This window comes from Beta vulgaris, chromosome 4 (assembly GCF_026745355.1).
Source record: "Beta vulgaris subsp. vulgaris cultivar EL10 chromosome 4, EL10.2, whole genome shotgun sequence".
Taxonomy (NCBI): domain Eukaryota; kingdom Viridiplantae; phylum Streptophyta; class Magnoliopsida; order Caryophyllales; family Amaranthaceae; genus Beta; species Beta vulgaris.
Genome location: NC_079205.1, coordinates 20,887,887 through 20,904,623, shown reverse-complemented (window position 1 = coordinate 20,904,623; position 16,737 = coordinate 20,887,887). Strand labels below are relative to the sequence as shown.

At 34.9% G+C, this 16,737-nt stretch overlaps 2 protein-coding genes across 4 annotated transcripts; one reads left to right on the top strand and one right to left on the bottom strand.

Annotated features, from left to right (window-relative positions):
- The first annotated feature begins 962 nt into the window (after positions 1–962).
- On the top strand, positions 963–10,792 carry LOC104907336 (persulfide dioxygenase ETHE1 homolog, mitochondrial). Of its 2 annotated transcripts, none has more exons than XM_010696250.4 (9): positions 963–1,451; positions 4,389–4,517; positions 5,277–5,384; positions 7,630–7,764; positions 9,854–9,895; positions 10,035–10,075; positions 10,198–10,251; positions 10,343–10,367; positions 10,471–10,792. In XM_010696250.4, exons 1-7 carry the CDS (start codon positions 1,215–1,217, stop codon positions 10,238–10,240), a joined length of 735 nt encoding a protein of 244 aa, XP_010694552.2. In that variant the 5' UTR covers positions 963–1,214; the 3' UTR covers positions 10,241–10,251; positions 10,343–10,367; positions 10,471–10,792. The 2 variants fall into 2 exon arrangements, with proteins under 2 accessions (XP_010694552.2, XP_010694551.2); XM_010696249.4 differs by having other exon boundaries at positions 965–1,451; positions 10,016–10,075.
- Positions 10,793–11,316: 524 nt separating this feature from the next.
- Positions 11,317–15,587, bottom strand: LOC125496901 (uncharacterized). Of its 2 annotated transcripts, XM_057394232.1 has the most exons (4): positions 15,257–15,587; positions 14,301–14,365; positions 13,222–13,625; positions 11,317–11,916 (listed from the first exon to the last, which is right to left on the bottom strand). In XM_057394232.1, the coding sequence occupies exons 3-4, from the start codon at positions 13,270–13,272 to the stop codon at positions 11,458–11,460; spliced, it is 510 nt and encodes a 169-aa protein (XP_057250215.1). In that variant the 5' UTR covers positions 13,273–13,625; positions 14,301–14,365; positions 15,257–15,587; the 3' UTR covers positions 11,317–11,457. The 2 variants fall into 2 exon arrangements, with proteins under 2 accessions (XP_057250215.1, XP_048498885.1); XM_048642928.2 differs by lacking the exon at positions 14,301–14,365.
- Positions 15,588–16,737: the final 1,150 nt, after the last annotated feature.

The following is a 16,737-nucleotide window of genomic DNA, read 5'->3' as shown; positions in this document are numbered from 1 at the left end:
TATTATTATTATTATTTCTATATATTATTTTGTTTATTATAGCTTTACTCATTATTATTACTATTATTATTAGGAAGAACATGGTTTAGGTTAAAAGTACAAATAAACCCACGTTTTTTAGCCCAAAAACCATTCAAATCGCGTCAAAACGGTTTATGATGCAATTTTGTGCGGTCCGATCCAATCATTATTTTTATTACTAAATATTATAAAATCTAATTATTAAAATAGTAATATTAATTTACTTCTAAGATATTATTGATATTATATAATCATCATCAAGTATTAATATATTAATACAAATAATTTAAAATAATAATTATTAATTATCATATTGTCATTAATTATTATTATTATTATTATTATTAATTTATGATTATTAATATTATTTATTTATAACTATCATTTAAAAATATCCAAAATACTATTATTATTATTATTCATTATTAATTATTCATTATTATTACTTATCATTATAATGATTATTTAATATTTATATTATTATTGCTTAAATATTATTTATATATTTATTACATTCAATTTAATTTAATTCAGTTTAATTCAATTCAATTTAATTCAATTTAGTTTAGTTTAGTTTAGTTCAGCTCAGTTCAGTTTAGTTCAGCTGTTTTATGTCGAAGAGAATAGGCCCTAAGTCTATTCAAACTTGACTAGTTCCGAAGTATTGATCTAGACTTAATTCAACCCAAACTTTACCAAACCCAAACTTCAATCGGTCCGATGATAAACCCTACTACAACACAACACAAAATTTCCATTTGCATACCTAAATCGATTCAACTCAAAAAAAAATTAATCCAATTTAAATTTGACTTGACTCGAAATCAAACTAAATACGAAAGAATAAATAACTAGAGTTAACTCGACCTGAATATAACTCAAACCATCAATAATAACACAAACTGACTGAATCCGAACCAAGATGATTCAATCAACCCCAATCTAAATTCTAACCCCCCAACCCCCGAACCGAACACCGAAATCCACAGATCTAGAGGAAAGAATATGGGCGCCCTTGGAAACGATACAGTATGGGACTCTGACATCACTTACATTCTACATGATCAACAAAGTTCGCCATTCACGCCTTGTCATTAAAGAACCAAACACAAAATCAACTAACGTTTCTCTTCTTCCTCAATCATTTGACTTGATTTATAGCAGAAATTAGTACTATAAAAAGGGCGAAAAAAATGCTAAAATTCCGTCAACTTAGAGTTTCTCTCATCTCTCCAAACAAACTCTGCAATTTCCCTCCCAAACATATCTCTTCTCTGATCACCTTAACCAAAAAACCCAGAATTCAAATGGGTTTCCATACGACGCCGTCTCATTCCTCAAAGTATCTGTTTCGGCAGCTTTTCGAGAAAGAGTCTTCTACTTACACTTATCTTCTTGCTGATGTTTCTCACCCAGAAAAGCCTGCTCTGGTTTGACTTTCTATCTCTTCAGTTTTTGCATAATTTATTGTATGCTGTTTTATTTTCCCCGTGTTTAAGTTGGGTGTAATTGATGTACTGTATTTGATCAGATTATTCACAATTTAGTTGACTTTCTTACCGAAATTTGGGAACATTTTGGTGGATAATTGTGTTGTAGGAATGTCAAAATTATGTTTTGTTATGAAGTAGAGAATTACCTCTACTAGAGGTGATCATGTCATACTCATGGGAAATTGCCTGTGCCATCTCCGAGATGTACAAAATATGTACATTAAGTGGCATCTTTGTGACTAAAATGCCATTAATTTACGGTTGTAAGAGGAATGCCTAAATTACAACTGTTGTGAACACTTGGTGGTATATGACTATATTCAGCAAAATATATATTAGTATATTAAGTAAAAAAGGTAATATATATTATTATAAATAATGACATTATTCATATGAGATCTTGTCAAGTTCATGTCAATATGTAGTTTCAAAACATAATTTTTTTGATAATTTATATTAATGCATAATTAAAGATTTATGGTCAAAGTTGTGCATAGAGACCGTGAAAACTCTAAATGTTGCATACTTGCATTCTTTGTGGAGCGGAGGAAGTGTTAATAATATTATCATAATGATGTTATTGGCTCTAATATGCTACTTTATTGATTCAATGTGCTACTTCTTTTACTAGATATACTTCTTATGTTGTTGATGATTTGAACAATAAATATTTAGAACAGTTCTGAATTGGCCAAAGCTCCCGTCCTAGAGCTTAAATATCCAGTTGTGATAGTGTTTTTCTTTTTGTAGAAAATCTAGTTACTTTAATATTCTTTACTAAATCCATTTTTGGAATTTAAATATCCCATCATAAAATATGCAGTCACAATTTTTGAGATATATTTTGGTTGGTGCATCTAAGAGATTTACTCGACGCCGCTCCTCATATGGTGGGTGGCCTTGAGGATAATTTAGTACCTATTTTACTTAATCATCCTCATAGTTGCACACAACTTGAAATCTCTAGTTCTTTCTTAGTCGTGAAATCGAGAAGTGTGAGGACTGGTTTTGAAAGAAATATTTACATTTGGACCTTCTATGCATGGTTGGTCCTATTGCCTAAAGGGGAAGAAAAACCCAAAAGAGATGTCATCTGAGGAAGCCAAAATGAAGGGATACACTGATTGTTTTTTAAGTTCTAGGTATTACAGATACATTTGCTACTGTGTACGCAAGCTCGCCTTTTAAACTTAGCTTTAGAGTGTTAAAGTAGGTTTTTATCCATGTGTTATGGACTGCATTCCTATTGCTCTATAACAAATGGTATCAGAGCCAAACCTCGGAGTGGTGGCCCACGGAGTGGTGGCTTGGAACCAGCCAGCCGTGACCAACGTGGCCGTGACCAACGAGGACGTTGGTCCTTATGGGGGGACGAATGTTATGCACTGACCCAGGGAAAGGATCCCACATCGACCGTATGAGAGGTTGGTGTGTGGTTTATATTGGACAATGGGCTCTCCTCCTCTTGAGCTCGCTTTTGGGAAGTGCATTCCTATTGTTCTATAACACCATGTGTATACTTTCCGTTTCATTACTTCATGGAAAAGTTTCTAGTGTTAAACGCGAATTATTGGATGATGTTTCCATGCCTATGTTGGGGTGCTGAGTATCCATAGTGGTACATAGAGTGAAATAAAAATGTACACATAAGCATCAAATGGTATGTGTGATGCCGAGATTACGAGATATCTTGTGTTTGGTTTGGAAGAATGTTGGTTATGGTAAATGTAGAGACTTCTGCATAGATAGAGAACGTGTTTGATACTTTATGACATGGATGTTTAGTTCTTTATCTGTCTATTGCAATGTGAGGAGTTCCTCTTATATTACAAACAAATTTTACAAAACTGTCATATGATAATTTGAATCAAGGCAGCCATATACACCCTCCGTTCCAATTTAGCTGCTACATTTTGACCTTAAGCACTATTCACGTCATAACTTTGACTATCTTTTAATCCATATACATAAGAAAAAACATAGTCATGTTGGATCTTGTTTGATTCGTCCCAATTTGTATTTTCCAAATATATAATTTTTATAATTTTTTCATATATGTAACTCAAGATATTGGTGTTTGAAGTTGCTTCTCGTAAATTGTGAAAAAGCAAATGTAGCAATTAAATTGGGACGGAGGGAGTAGCTGAGTATAAAACATTGTATCTTTTCTGGCCGGAGAACTTTCACGTGATTCTCTCCGAGTAAGGCTCTCCAATTTGGGAGTGATTTTTGTTGCCATGCCCACTTATCCATTCCCTGGTCTTTTGTGAACCACAAATGTTAAGAATTAAGCACCAACGTATTTTCAACATAGTAATGGACTTTTGGTGTGTATTTCTCTACCCTCTAGCTTGTTTCTGGTTAATTGCTTATAAGTTATACTTTCCAAGACTTCTGTGTGTCTGAAGAAAGCTATATATGGGTTGGATCCCTTCACCATGTTCTGCTAAATATGCATGTGAGGTCACTCATCCCTCTAAAGCCTCCTATATGTGAGAATCTATCAATTTATTAGCCATTATTCTCTAGAAGACCTTAAAATCCTCCATCTTTAACCTAAGTGTTACATGGAAACTGGAAACCTTCCAAAATTTTACATCTTTACGACCTATGAATTATGGAGTAAATTATCTTGTCATTCAACAATTGACAAATAGTAGGGCCTATCTAGAACTTGTTTTCTTCTTCTTATTGCCTTTAGGTGTAAAGATTGCCTATTCCAAAGCGGAAAATTTTACTAGTAAACTCCAGTTAATCTTTCTGCTTGTCCTTCTAATCACAACAAATTTCATTTATTTTTCAAACGTTTTACTTCTTTATTTATTTATAATAAATGCTGTTCATATATCGCTGACACAAGCTTTCTCCTTGCAGTTAATTGATCCAGTGGACAAGACAGTGGACAGGGATCTTTCTCTTATTCATGAGCTTGGACTGAAACTTGTATATGCGATGAACACCCATGTACATGCTGATCATGTCACTGGAACTGGAATGCTGAAGGTATATGTTTTTTATACGTTTACCCTCTACAGTCACTTGTTAAAAGTACTCTTTGTGTTGGAGACTCGATTAGAGATTTGAATCTCTTTGATAAATTATGAATTCCTTTGATCATAGTCGTTAAAACAACCCTACTTGTGCATAAGTATCTACCTGTACCATAATCATAGTTAGTAATTAAAATTTAGAACCATCTTCCCTACTCAAAAACTAGATCAATGTGCATATCAATGATTAGACTGAATTTTGTGAAGAAGTTATGGAGAGGCCAAGCATGTCTTGGAAGGAGGAGTCCAAAATTATATGAACAAAGTGGAATTGCTGAAGCATATAACATAGTTAGAAGCAAAGGGAGGACTATGATATTTGTTGACAATCATCAGAGCTCGGAGGTGTATATTCTTAAGGCAACCCGATCCTTTGGGATAAAAGCCTTTGATATTGTTGTTGTTATATTGAATTTCACGAGCTTTTGGCTTTCTCATTTGAACCTTTAAAGACAAGTGAACATAACTCGATGATTATATCTTTTCTGAAAATGGTTAGAACAATTCGCGGACTTTACATTAAGTCATCTTCGTGGTTGCTCTGCTGCTGTTCACTTAGAATGTTAGTGGAGGTCTGGAGGAAGATTCGGAATATGGGGCTCTGGAGCCAATAATGTAGCGTAAATATGAATAGGCTGTTGTTTTTGAGAAATCATAGTTATGTCTGCAAAGTCCCCTTTTAGAGTTATTGATTCACACTTATTCTTTGCAGAGTAAGGTTCCTGGGATTAGATCTGTCATTTCTAAAGCAAGTAGTGCTAAAGCTGATCTTCTGGTGGAACCTGGTGACAAAATCTTTGTTGGTGATCTCTTTCTTGAGGTAGGTGTGCATATCTTCTGCAAATTTAATCTCATTTACCCTTCTGCTTAATGTTCTCTGATGTTCTTCTATTGCCACTGGCTGAGACAATATGATATGGCTCTAATACCTATCAGTTTGTACTAAGAAATGTGAATAATAAGTAGGATTGGGCACTGAATTGTCTTAGGCTGTTAGGCAATGTTAAGCATACTGTTGACTAAGGAGCAAGCAAGTAAACTTTGTTTTTACTTGGAAAAGAGGGAGAAGGAACTGTGATTCTGGGGGAAATGGAATACTGAGAAAGGCTCAGTCAACTATTAAGCTAAATATCACATATATCCCTCTATTGATTTTCCCTTTTTTAGATCTGAGTATTTCATCCATTTTCTATGTTCCTACCTGTATATCAAGCTATTTTTATGAAGACAGTCTGCAACCTTAACCTGGCTCAAATTGATCTTTTGAGATTCTATTTTTTGTCCTTGGTACAAGAAGCATAACTTTAACTGAAATTTTCTCCTGATAGTCCTCTAAAGCAACAGTCATGACTCTGTACTTGAGTATATGTTTGATGTCTTCTTAATGCCTTGTTCGTCTCCTGTACATTAGATCTCCAAAATATCTATGGCTTCTTACTCAGGCCAGGCAATAGCTTAGTACTTAAGTCTCAATTCTAAAATTTCAGAGCAAATCAAATAGATTTGGAGGTGGCAGTTCCATATTCTTGCACAAATAAGTGCAGGACTTCTGTTTCAGGATTGCGCAAGGAGGTTCTGAATATTCGCTTGTGTAAATAATGCATCAGAGGTTGGTCCGGGCTTCGGGGTACAGTTTTCTCAGGTTTTCATTAATCTCTGGCGGTTACAGAAAGTCACTAATCCCTATTAGTTACCGTTATGTATTTGAAATGGGGTAACAGTTGCAAGCTGGTACTTAACACTGAGGTCAATTCACATTTTAGGAAATTACAGTTTTGGACTTTTGTTTAAGTAGGTTTGGGATGAAATGTGTCAATAGAACTTCATAAACTTTGCACTGGATTTCCTTTTGTGTTGAAGGTTAAATTTTATTTGCAAGCATTTGGTCGTAATAATCAGAAGGCACTTTAGCATGGCACCTAATGTGCATGGACTAAATGCTCAACAGTACTCCTATAACTTTGAAGGGATTGTTTACTGGAATCAATTCCATCTTTGCAAAGTTTTCTCTCTATGTTAGTCTTCATAGTTACTAGCATGCTATAGTTAATTAAACATAGAGCACGGGAAACTGCAGAAAAAGACTCAAAAAATGTCATATCCTTTCTACAATGACATTTATTGAACTGAGCATCCTAGATAATACTCAAAAGTTACGAGATGTATGTGCCTCCGTACTTCCAATGCATCCAACAAAGACTAATGCCATAAAATTTAAAAATGGAAGACCAAATGTCTAGATCCTTTTGTTGATCTGATGCTTCTAATTGAATATGCGGAACACAGTTTGGTACATGTATTAAAAATTCTGTTCTCCTATTGATGGCCTTTGGTTCAAGGTCTGAGTGTTCTGACACCAGATCGTGCGGCTCACTCTTACATATTAGGCAGCAAGGGCGCAAGCCTTATGCAAAAAGGGTCTCGGAAGCTCATAGAAGTACGAGCAACGTTGTATCTCGAAGGGGCGCAAGCCTTAACGTAAATAGAAATACCAAACGTAAATGGGGAAATACATGGCAACTCAGTTAAAACTTGGTAGGAAGCTTGATTTCGTTCATTCAGTGATGCTCCCTAAAGAGGGTTCATTGTGAGATAGTTATTCTACCCATTGAACACAATACTTGCAGTAACCCAATAATAGAAGATATAACTTGAACAAAGAGCTAAGAACATAAAGTAAACTACTAGAAAGCATTAGATAATCAAAATACTAGTAAAGGAATGCTGGATTCTAACACTTGGCTTATCTTTTTAACCTTTCCTTTGCATGGGCTGTATGGATTTGCCAGTAAACTCGAAACTACAATGTTCCATTGAGTTACATCTTCTTGCCCTCGAAGTTACTACTTGTAATGTCTGGTGTTTAATATTTTCTTGTTTACCTTTTCTAATAATAAGTTTTTTTTTCTTATGTGAACTGTTACAATCATTGAAGATTTACAATGACATAGTGGGGCTTATTTGTGTCGATAAAGGAACCTTCAGGTTTTAGCCTCAGGGATCTTATTTACTAATATATGTTGAGATTTTCAACTCATGCTGGTGAATGTGGAACATTGTTTCAGGTTCGTCCTACTCCAGGTCATACAGTAGGCTGTGTTACATATGTTACAGGAGATGGTCCTGATCAGCCACAGCCAAGGATGGCATTTACAGGTGATGTTTTGCTGATACGTGGATGTGGACGAACAGATTTCCAGGTAACCTATATGTGCATGCATGTTTTTGTGCTTGCGTGCGTGCAATTGTATCTGCTTGAGTGGATGGGCGGATAGGGTGTGTAGGGGATGAGGGGAAGAGGGAGGGAGAGAGAACTTGCATATTCATATGGCTACTGTTCAAACACAGTGTTTGATCATATATCTATCATATTGCTTAAGAAGACTAGGGTAGGAAACTCAATGATGTTCAAATGGCTACTGTGCAAACATGTTGCAAACTGAAAAGTCATATTTGCTAAGATTAGGGAGGGGAACTCATCTTGATATTTATATTGCTAGGATGCAACCACACTGTAAGATCATAATGGTTAAGTAACTGACTATGGGAGTATCTTGTTTCACACACTACAGGATTCCATGCATATGTTTTCGTATTATTTTAAACCTATGTGTTACCTTCGTGTGATATATATAACAAAAGAAAATAGCTCAGGTATTTGACTTTACCCTACACCACTTTTGTCATATTGCAATGAAGCAAGCCCCTCTTGAAAAAGGAAACTTGTAATAGACATACCTTAGTGTTTGAAAAGGCGGTGCTGCTGCCCAAGCACTTAAAAAGGGCAGGGCAAGTCATTTTCGATGAGGCACACTTCGGAGCAGTGGCTGCATTAACTTCACTGTAGTACAAATGTCTGCAACTTCTTTTGGCACACAGAATCATTAATTTTGAAAAGTTTGCCTCACTATAAGGTGGATGCCTCAATCGATCTGCACTTTGTGCTTACTGAACAGACTCTAGGATCCCGGTGTTCCTTGAGCCTTCTGCTTGGCACTTATGTTTGCTCTAATCACACTTAGGTAGCTAATGTTTGTATAATTTGAGATAGCCTTTTGAATGAAATTCTCTTTTGTAATGAATCCTAAAGGAGGCGCTATTGCCCTCTCATTTACGAAATAGAAAATAGTTGAACTAATGTTCATAAGTCCATTTATCTTTGTTTCATATTCCTCCGTCTCTTCGTTTCATTTGATATTTACATGAGCATATACATGTTTGCATTAAATGCTCAAGCATTATCTCATGAATCTGAATGTGCTTTATCCCATAATTACATGAAATACAAATTTATGCTTAGGATAGCAATAGAACAATATTATTGTTCATGCTAGTTTCATCTTTGTTGGGAAATGAAATAAAGATGATTCAAGGAAGGGCTAACAAAATTAAACTTAATTTCTTTTTATCATTGGGGCCCAATTAGATATCTAATTTCTTTCATTTCTAAAATGAAAAAAGATATTTATATATTATTATTTTTTTGTCTTTCCATATGGTTGTTTGAATTTTAGTTGATCTATCAATATAGATAATCAAGTTAGTTACTCTTTTCTATTGGAGTGCAAATTGTGGGTTTATGCATATGAAGAAATTACGTAATTGCACTTTTGTGTTGGTGGTATTTTTTCCCATATATAATTAGCTGGTTAAAAGTATGGGACCATGTTGACTTACTGACGTGCACTAAAAATCAAGAGTGTTATTCAAAGCTGCCATCTCGCTGTAATTATTGAAAAGTGATACACAAACTACCTCTGTGTAATTAGATCAACTTTCATGGTACCTCTTCAAATTGTCAAAATTGCGAAGGAATATTGAAGGAAGTCGAATTCCTTCCTTTAGGTAGATGACTGACAATGAAAAGGAACCTTTGGAATTAACAAACACGCTAACATATAAGGTTCTTAATTGCTCATCCTCATAATCGAAATGATGTTCTCTCTATGATTCATCAAATGAATTCCTTGTGGATAAAATGAAAGTGCAAGTGGGTAATCAAGGAGTTCAATATATTAAAAAACGTGAACTAATAATGCAATTTGGAACCAACTATCTGGTTCTTTTTGGTTTAATTATGTGGTACAATCACTCTAAATTGTCTATTCTTTTCTCTGTATTTTGTATTCTTGATACATAAGGAGAGGGAGAAAAGAAGGGGTTTGGGGAAGAACATGCCTAAAAGTGATTCATATAGTTTTCAAGTGAATCTCTATTATCTTAATTACATCCTAACAGGTTCAAGAGTAATAGTATACTCAATCAGCATGTTCCAATCTTGCTTTCTAGGGTGGAAGTTCAGCGGAGCTCTATAAGTCGGTGCATTCACAGGTAAGAACCTAAATTTTTTCCATTCTCTTTAACTGGCAATGAAAAGAAGCAGGATTTTACCCCTATATTTGGACTTGTCTACATTAAGTTGCACTTAATGTGTAAATCTCATGTAAGCAGATTTTTACCTTGCCGCCAGAGACATTGGTTTATCCAGCTCATGATTATAAGGGTTTTATGGTAAGAAACATTGATAAGCTTTCATATTTGTTTGTATTCATCAATGATCAATGCCCTTTGTAATTTTGCTTGCTTAACAAGTACTTCCAATAGCCACTTTACTTAGCTTATCTAACCTTCAGGTTAGTACTGTGGGAGAGGAAAAGCAATACAATCCTCGCTTGACAAAAGATGAGGTAATATAGCTAAAACGATTTTGTTTTGCTTTGTCTTCCATGTATCTAAAAATAGATTAGTTCTTGACTGAAGTATGGTATCTTTGTGCAGGAAACATTCAAATGCATAATGGAAAGTAAGTGCAGTTTTAATAGCATCAATGCATCGTATCAAATGTATATTCTCTAGAAGATTCCTAAGTGGTAGACAGTGATGATCATCCTAACATGTTATGACAGACTTAAAGCTGGCATATCCGAAGATGATAGATGTAGCGGTACCAGCAAACATGGTTTGTGGCTTGCAAGATCCAGTTCCAGCTACGCTCTGATTTCCCTGGATGAAACGGCATAGCTAATAATCCTCGATAGTTGGAGGAGAGGATACATGTATAGATCACATATTTACATTGGTGTTGGGAAGGTTGGGAGAAAATGAACTGCTAACTACATATATGTTCGCAACCGTGCTAATTTCTTTGCAAGTCTTGAACAATAATGGCTGATCAATAATCTTATAATTGTTGAAGAGAAAGAGTTGCACGTTTATGGTTTCTAAATACATCTGGCTCAACCCGATTTATTTGATCCAAGACCTGATATTTACCCAAGAATGATAACATGAATTAACTATGAAGCAACATGAAGTTGACTTGAGTCAGCTAATTCAGAAACAAAAAGAACTAGAATGAACTGAAACCAATATTATTGAACTGAACAATAGTACTCTCTGCATATTACAATATATTACAATATACATACTGGAATAGGAATCATTGAAAGTCGTCGGCAGTTCCATATAGTGGATAGAATATTCACACTATTTAGAAATAAAGAAAACCTTTAGGTAGCGTTTGGGAACCCGGATTTTATTTTAATTATTGTATTCTAATTCTAAAATTTGAAATCATGTATTTGAATTTCAATTCCAATTTCTCAAACTTGTTTGGGGAAAATGGGAATTGAATTCCAATATTTCAAATCTATGTATGTGTTTGGAAAACATTGGAATTGAATTCCGGAATTCTAATTCCATGCTATTGTTTGGATAATCTTGTAATTGCATTCAACAAAAAATATTAAATCCTTAGCAAACAAAAGACATTTGACATTCCAACAATCCAAAATTGTTATAACAAAAGTTATCTCAACATCGAGAGCAACATTTAAGAGTAGTATTTGATAAAGTAACGGAAAAAACCTACAATGACATGAAAGTGAGTCAAACTACTCAGCAAGGCACAAGAGTACCCAATCAAGTTTCTCATCTTCCGGTAGCTCTTTCAACATTAGAAATTCGTCGGGATTACCATTCATAAACCTTTTTACTGCCCTCATAATCTGATTCCTAGAAATGCCATATACTTCAGACACAACGTTATATATATCTTGACAAGTGGGTTTCGGGGTGTCGTTCATTTTGCTTTGCACATATTCTCTGAAGGACTCGGCAAAACTGTTGACCGCATCAGCTACACTATCTTTTTTGCGCTTGCGAGAGCCCGAAACAGTTGGATCCTTGGATGAGCTCTTTCCTTCACTTATCATTTCCTCCTCCATGGCGTCCGCTGCCTCATCATGTTGTTCTGAACCATCCCCAACAACTCTATCTGCACCGAATAAAGTGCATATATCTTCCCAATTCTCTATGCACTTGTTGCGATAAGAGGCTGCATTTTTGTTGTCCTGAAAATGATAGTAGAACATGATTGCACAAGAAAACATGATGAGGCATACTACAATCTGTTTAGCAAAGAGGAACTTAACAATATTCTTTGAAGTGTACAGTTTGGGATAAATTGTTGGGAGATCTGAAAAAAAAGGAATGCTACGAATTACTCTACAAACAGGTCTATAAGGGATACTACAAATAGGTCTCAAAAAGACTCAAGCCCCTGATGCTACTACTGCAGAATTCATGGCTATATAACAAGCCCTAGATTGGATAGTGGAACAAAATTTATCTAATGTTCACTTGTTTTCTGACTCTAAAATAACAGTGGAACATATACCGCATCCAACTCTTATTAAAGACTGGTATTACAACCTGGCTAATACATGCACAGCCAACAGGAACATATACTACAATCTGAAGTCAATAAACTGACTTTTTTCTTCCACTGAAAAACAATCATATTATTAAGTAGTTAGTACTTACTACATGTGTAGAAAATTATATGAAAATAGAAGAGATATTTCTCGACTCCAGATATTTTCTTAGTTCATGAATTGAATGTAAAGAAGTACAAGTGTACTCACAACACTTAAAATATAAATAGCTCAGAGTTTAACCAGTTTACATGAAATGCATCAGGTGATGAGAATGCAGTTCATTACTTAATTTGTACTTTTTGGACATTGTAAGAAGGTACTTCATGTGACCATTAAGTAACATCTCCAGACCACCAATAATAATAATAATAATTAATAATATACTGTAACTAATAGCCCTGGAAAATACTTTATACAGAAGTCCTTAACAATTGTAAGCTAAGCAGTAAAAGATAAGTCTGATTTCCACACCAAGTAGACGTCCCAAACGGAGAGCCATAAAGAACACTACTTGTGACTTGTGAGCATAGGCACAATACTGCAATTAAAGAGACTATAATGAAACTATCTCACTTTGATTTCCACACCAAGTAGACGTCCTTAACAATCATATTATTAAGTAGTTAGTACTTACTACATGTGTAGAAAAATCAAGATAACATTGTCAAGAATAATGTTAGTAGTCATGGCAAATGGCAATAATTCATATGAAAAAACATATTTGTGCCTTATCTATTTTAGAACTGGTGCTGAGATACAGGAGGGATGACCATTATCTATTTTAGATACGTAGATAGTATATACCTATGAATCAGACCACTAGCAAGTTGAGGAATGGGGTAACAAAACAATATTTTGTATGCATATAATGGACCTAAGTCATTCGAAAAAATCAGATTAGAACACCCAAGATAATGCAAAGTTTGTTGAAATAGATACCTTAATATATTCCTCCCATTGCCTTACATCTTCAATTGTGATGACGATCATTTTTCTTTCATCATCCCACTTAAACTTTGTATAAGTCTTAATGTCGGTGATGCTGTAACGCCCCGACCTCTAAGCATCTTTATTAGGTTAATAAATCTTGTTTATTAGCAGCGGAAGTCCTAGCTTTTGATCGGTGCGTTACTGCCGTACTTTCCATTAGGAAAATACAAGGCAACATACTTGCATAAACATATAATAACATGGAAACTTAAACGTACTAGGTTATATTAAAGTAAAACAGAGTTAATGTTAATTAAACTAAGTAAGTACTTAAGTTACAAAAGCTTTAATTGTTTGAGTTATTCTAATAACATTTCCTCACTGCTAAGCCATGGCGTCATCCCCATCGGTACCTAAAACAGAAAAGCAAAACGTCATGAGCCGAGGCTCAGTAACATACTACTCTAACAACGTAAATTCATTTCAACTCATTTTATTTGAAAACAGGGAGAAGAGAATATCGCAAACATCATTTCACAAACATATAACTTGATAATAGAATTCCGACCATTTTGAGATATTATCCTTTATAATCTTACATCATTTTTAATGGTAACTTGGCAAGTACAACATATATTAACAATCAATAATCATTTAATACCGAAAGGCGGTCACAACAAAGGTGACACTTGCGGTGCCCATAACATATATCCGAAAAGCGGTCACAACAAAGGTGACACTTGCGGTGCCCATAACATATCATATCGAAAGGCGGTCACAACAAAGGTGACACTTGCGGTGCCCATATCCGAAAGGCGGTCACAACAAAGGTGACACTTGCGGTGCCCATAAAGTACTGCCAAGAACCGTCTTTCACTTTCATTTATCATGTTTCGTTATTTTTATATTTATGTCGTAAAACATCTCTTAAGTATCATAAAAAAAAAACCAATTCATCAGCATCATAAACATCATTTAGCAAAACATTTCGTATCCCGCAATCCATAAACACATATCATAAAATATTATGTAAAAGCGTCATAAAACGTAGTTGGAAGGGGAGTGCGGGTGTTAGCAGTAGACGTTACCTCGAGTCGCGATTATTATACTTGATAGCCGGGTGAGGCTTGTAATATCCCTTTTCCTTTCTAATCTATTCAAGGATTAATAAAGACGACTTATTAATATTTTATTCTAGTTTAAACTCTACGATCCATTTCCATCATGTGTCTATGAATTACTAGAGTGTTTATAAAATTAATAGTTATGGAACCTTATTACAACATTTATTACTAAACTATACTTCTTGAATTTAGTAACTTGATTACTAGCTTATGTAAACTATTTAATTAATGATAACCATTTCTTCTAAGATTCATGGAAATTCATGTTTAATGACTTGAAGGTATGATTAGAGAACTTTCATACTTTAGTTAAACTTTTAATAGTAAAGTGATATTTAACTAATTGTTAAACTCTGACTTGTATTAGTGATATTTCTTACTAGTTAGTGACTTACTTAATTAACAACTTAAAAGTGATACTCATTTAATCAAGCTAAAAGTGGGATTATAATTATAGATTAAGGTTATTAATATTATACTTAAAAATCCAAGTGTACTTAATTAGTATTACTTTATACTACATAAACTTAAGTTAATATCTATGTGAACATGAAACTATAACTTAATTAACCAAAGATACCCATTATATATAGTAAAGGTGTAATATTAGTGATTATGTCATAATCTATATTATACTATAATTAGGTTGTATAATTATTTCATAAAATGGAATTTATAATATTAAATTAATTAACTAAGTCCAATCAACTTGATTTATTAACCATACTAAGTTTCTATATTTTAACTTGAGAGGTTAGAAGTACACTTATGCATAAACAAAAAGATAATAATTCAAGGTAGTTTAGTTAATTAGTCCAACTTACTATATGGGTTATGTTAATTAATCACTAAGCCCAACTAACATAACTCAAGTTTTTTTTTTTCAAATTTATAAAAGGAGGGAAAGGTATGTAATATACCTTCACTAAGTGAAGTAACAAGGAGAAGACGGGCAGTGCAGTGGGGGTCGGAGCTCCGGCGAGCAGGTGGCGGTGCAGCAGCGAGACGGACGGCAGGACGGCGGTGCGGCGCGGCTGGCGGCAGGTGCGGCGCGGCAGCAAGGAGGCTGCAGCGAGATGGGGGAGGGAAAGAGTGCAGCGAGAAGGAGAGGAAGAGGAAGAGGAGGGGTGCAGCGTGGGGGAGGGAGAAGGAGGTGGCGGTGCTGGCGGGGTGGCTGGCTGGTGGTGCGAGTCTGGCGCGCAGTGAGGGAGGCCGACAGGTGGTGGTGGTCGGAGAGTGGCCGGAAAATAAGGAGGTGTGGGTGGTGTGTTGAAAGTTTTCTGATTTTTGGATGGAGATGAATAGTAAAATCAGCATACATTTATAGTAATTTTAGGAACAAAGCTCAATTAAAATAATGGTGGATTAATGGTGAAGTATACTTGGGGAGGAAGGAGTTCTAGAAGCCTTGGGGAGCAAGGTCATGGAGCTTGAGGAAGAAGATGGATTGTGTGGATGGTGAATTTCCTTTTTTTGGAAATTTTCTAATTCCTTTACTAATACTAAAATAGTGATTTTTCCTACTTCCTTTTTAATGTATTACCAATCTAACTTAGCTTATATTATTGAATACTCGATTTTATTTTATTTTCAAATATATTAGAGAAGTGATTAAGTAAATAAATAAATTTTAAATAATTTATTTAAGCTAAGTATTAATGTCAATCAAGTTTGAATTTTCGGGATATTACAGATGCAACCATAGTGCTTCTTCCAAAGTCTAGTTCGATTTCTCACATGCTCCACGTTGATTGGGATGCCCAACTCTTTCTTTAGTTCATCGACAACAGCTTGGTAGGCTTGGGGCTTAAAATCTCCATCTCTTTTTTCTTGTGGAGTTGTTCCAACAAAACTCGGGTGAGAATATCATCCATCTGTTTATTCCAAGCCACATAGCCTCTTTTAAGAGCTTGCATAGGTTCCTTCCGTTTGTTGCTCATTACTAATGATTTGTGACAATCCACATACAGTTAAAGCAGAGGTTATTATTGCAACAATAAAACAATGAAAAAGAAGGCTGTAATTAAGCAAGTGTTACAAAGAGTCAGTGTATGCATAACCGCCACGCTAGCAACATTGCAACAATAAAACAATGAAAAACACACAAATAAGGAGCAAATATTATGGAAAGAGTTCTAAAAAGTGTTGCTCTTAAACAAAAAAAGCTGACCCTTTAGTCTATAGGTCCAATAATATTCTTTTACAATATTAAAACTTTACTAGAATAACTAAGGTAGAGGATGTGAGGTAGCTCCCTTCGAGCTTGATACTCCCGAAACAGTTTTTTTGCCAATTCATCTCTAAAATCGTTCCATTGAGGTGAGGCTTGTGTCGTTGATACGAAATCCTCCCCTTCATCCTCCAAGGTATCTACAGCTTCAACATTTGATAGATCCTCATC

Bases quoted from the DNA above. Each gene is read 5' to 3' on its own strand.
- LOC104907336 (XM_010696249.4), top strand. From the start codon at position 1,215: ATGCTAAAATTCCGTCAACTTAGAGTTTCTCTCATCTCTCCAAACAAA. The intron at 7,765-9,853 runs GTAACCTATATG...CTTGCTTTCTAG, and splicing joins GTGGACGAACAGATTTCCAG to GGTGGAAGTTCAGCGGAGCT. The intron at 9,896-10,015 runs GTAAGAACCTAA...TCATGTAAGCAG, and splicing joins ATAAGTCGGTGCATTCACAG to ATTTTTACCTTGCCGCCAGA.
- LOC125496901 (XM_057394232.1), bottom strand. From the start codon at position 13,272: ATGATCGTCATCACAATTGAAGATGTAAGGCAATGGGAGGAATATATT. The intron at 11,917-13,221 runs GTATCTATTTCA...TATCATTTTCAG, and splicing joins AATGGGAGGAATATATTAAG to GACAACAAAAATGCAGCCTC.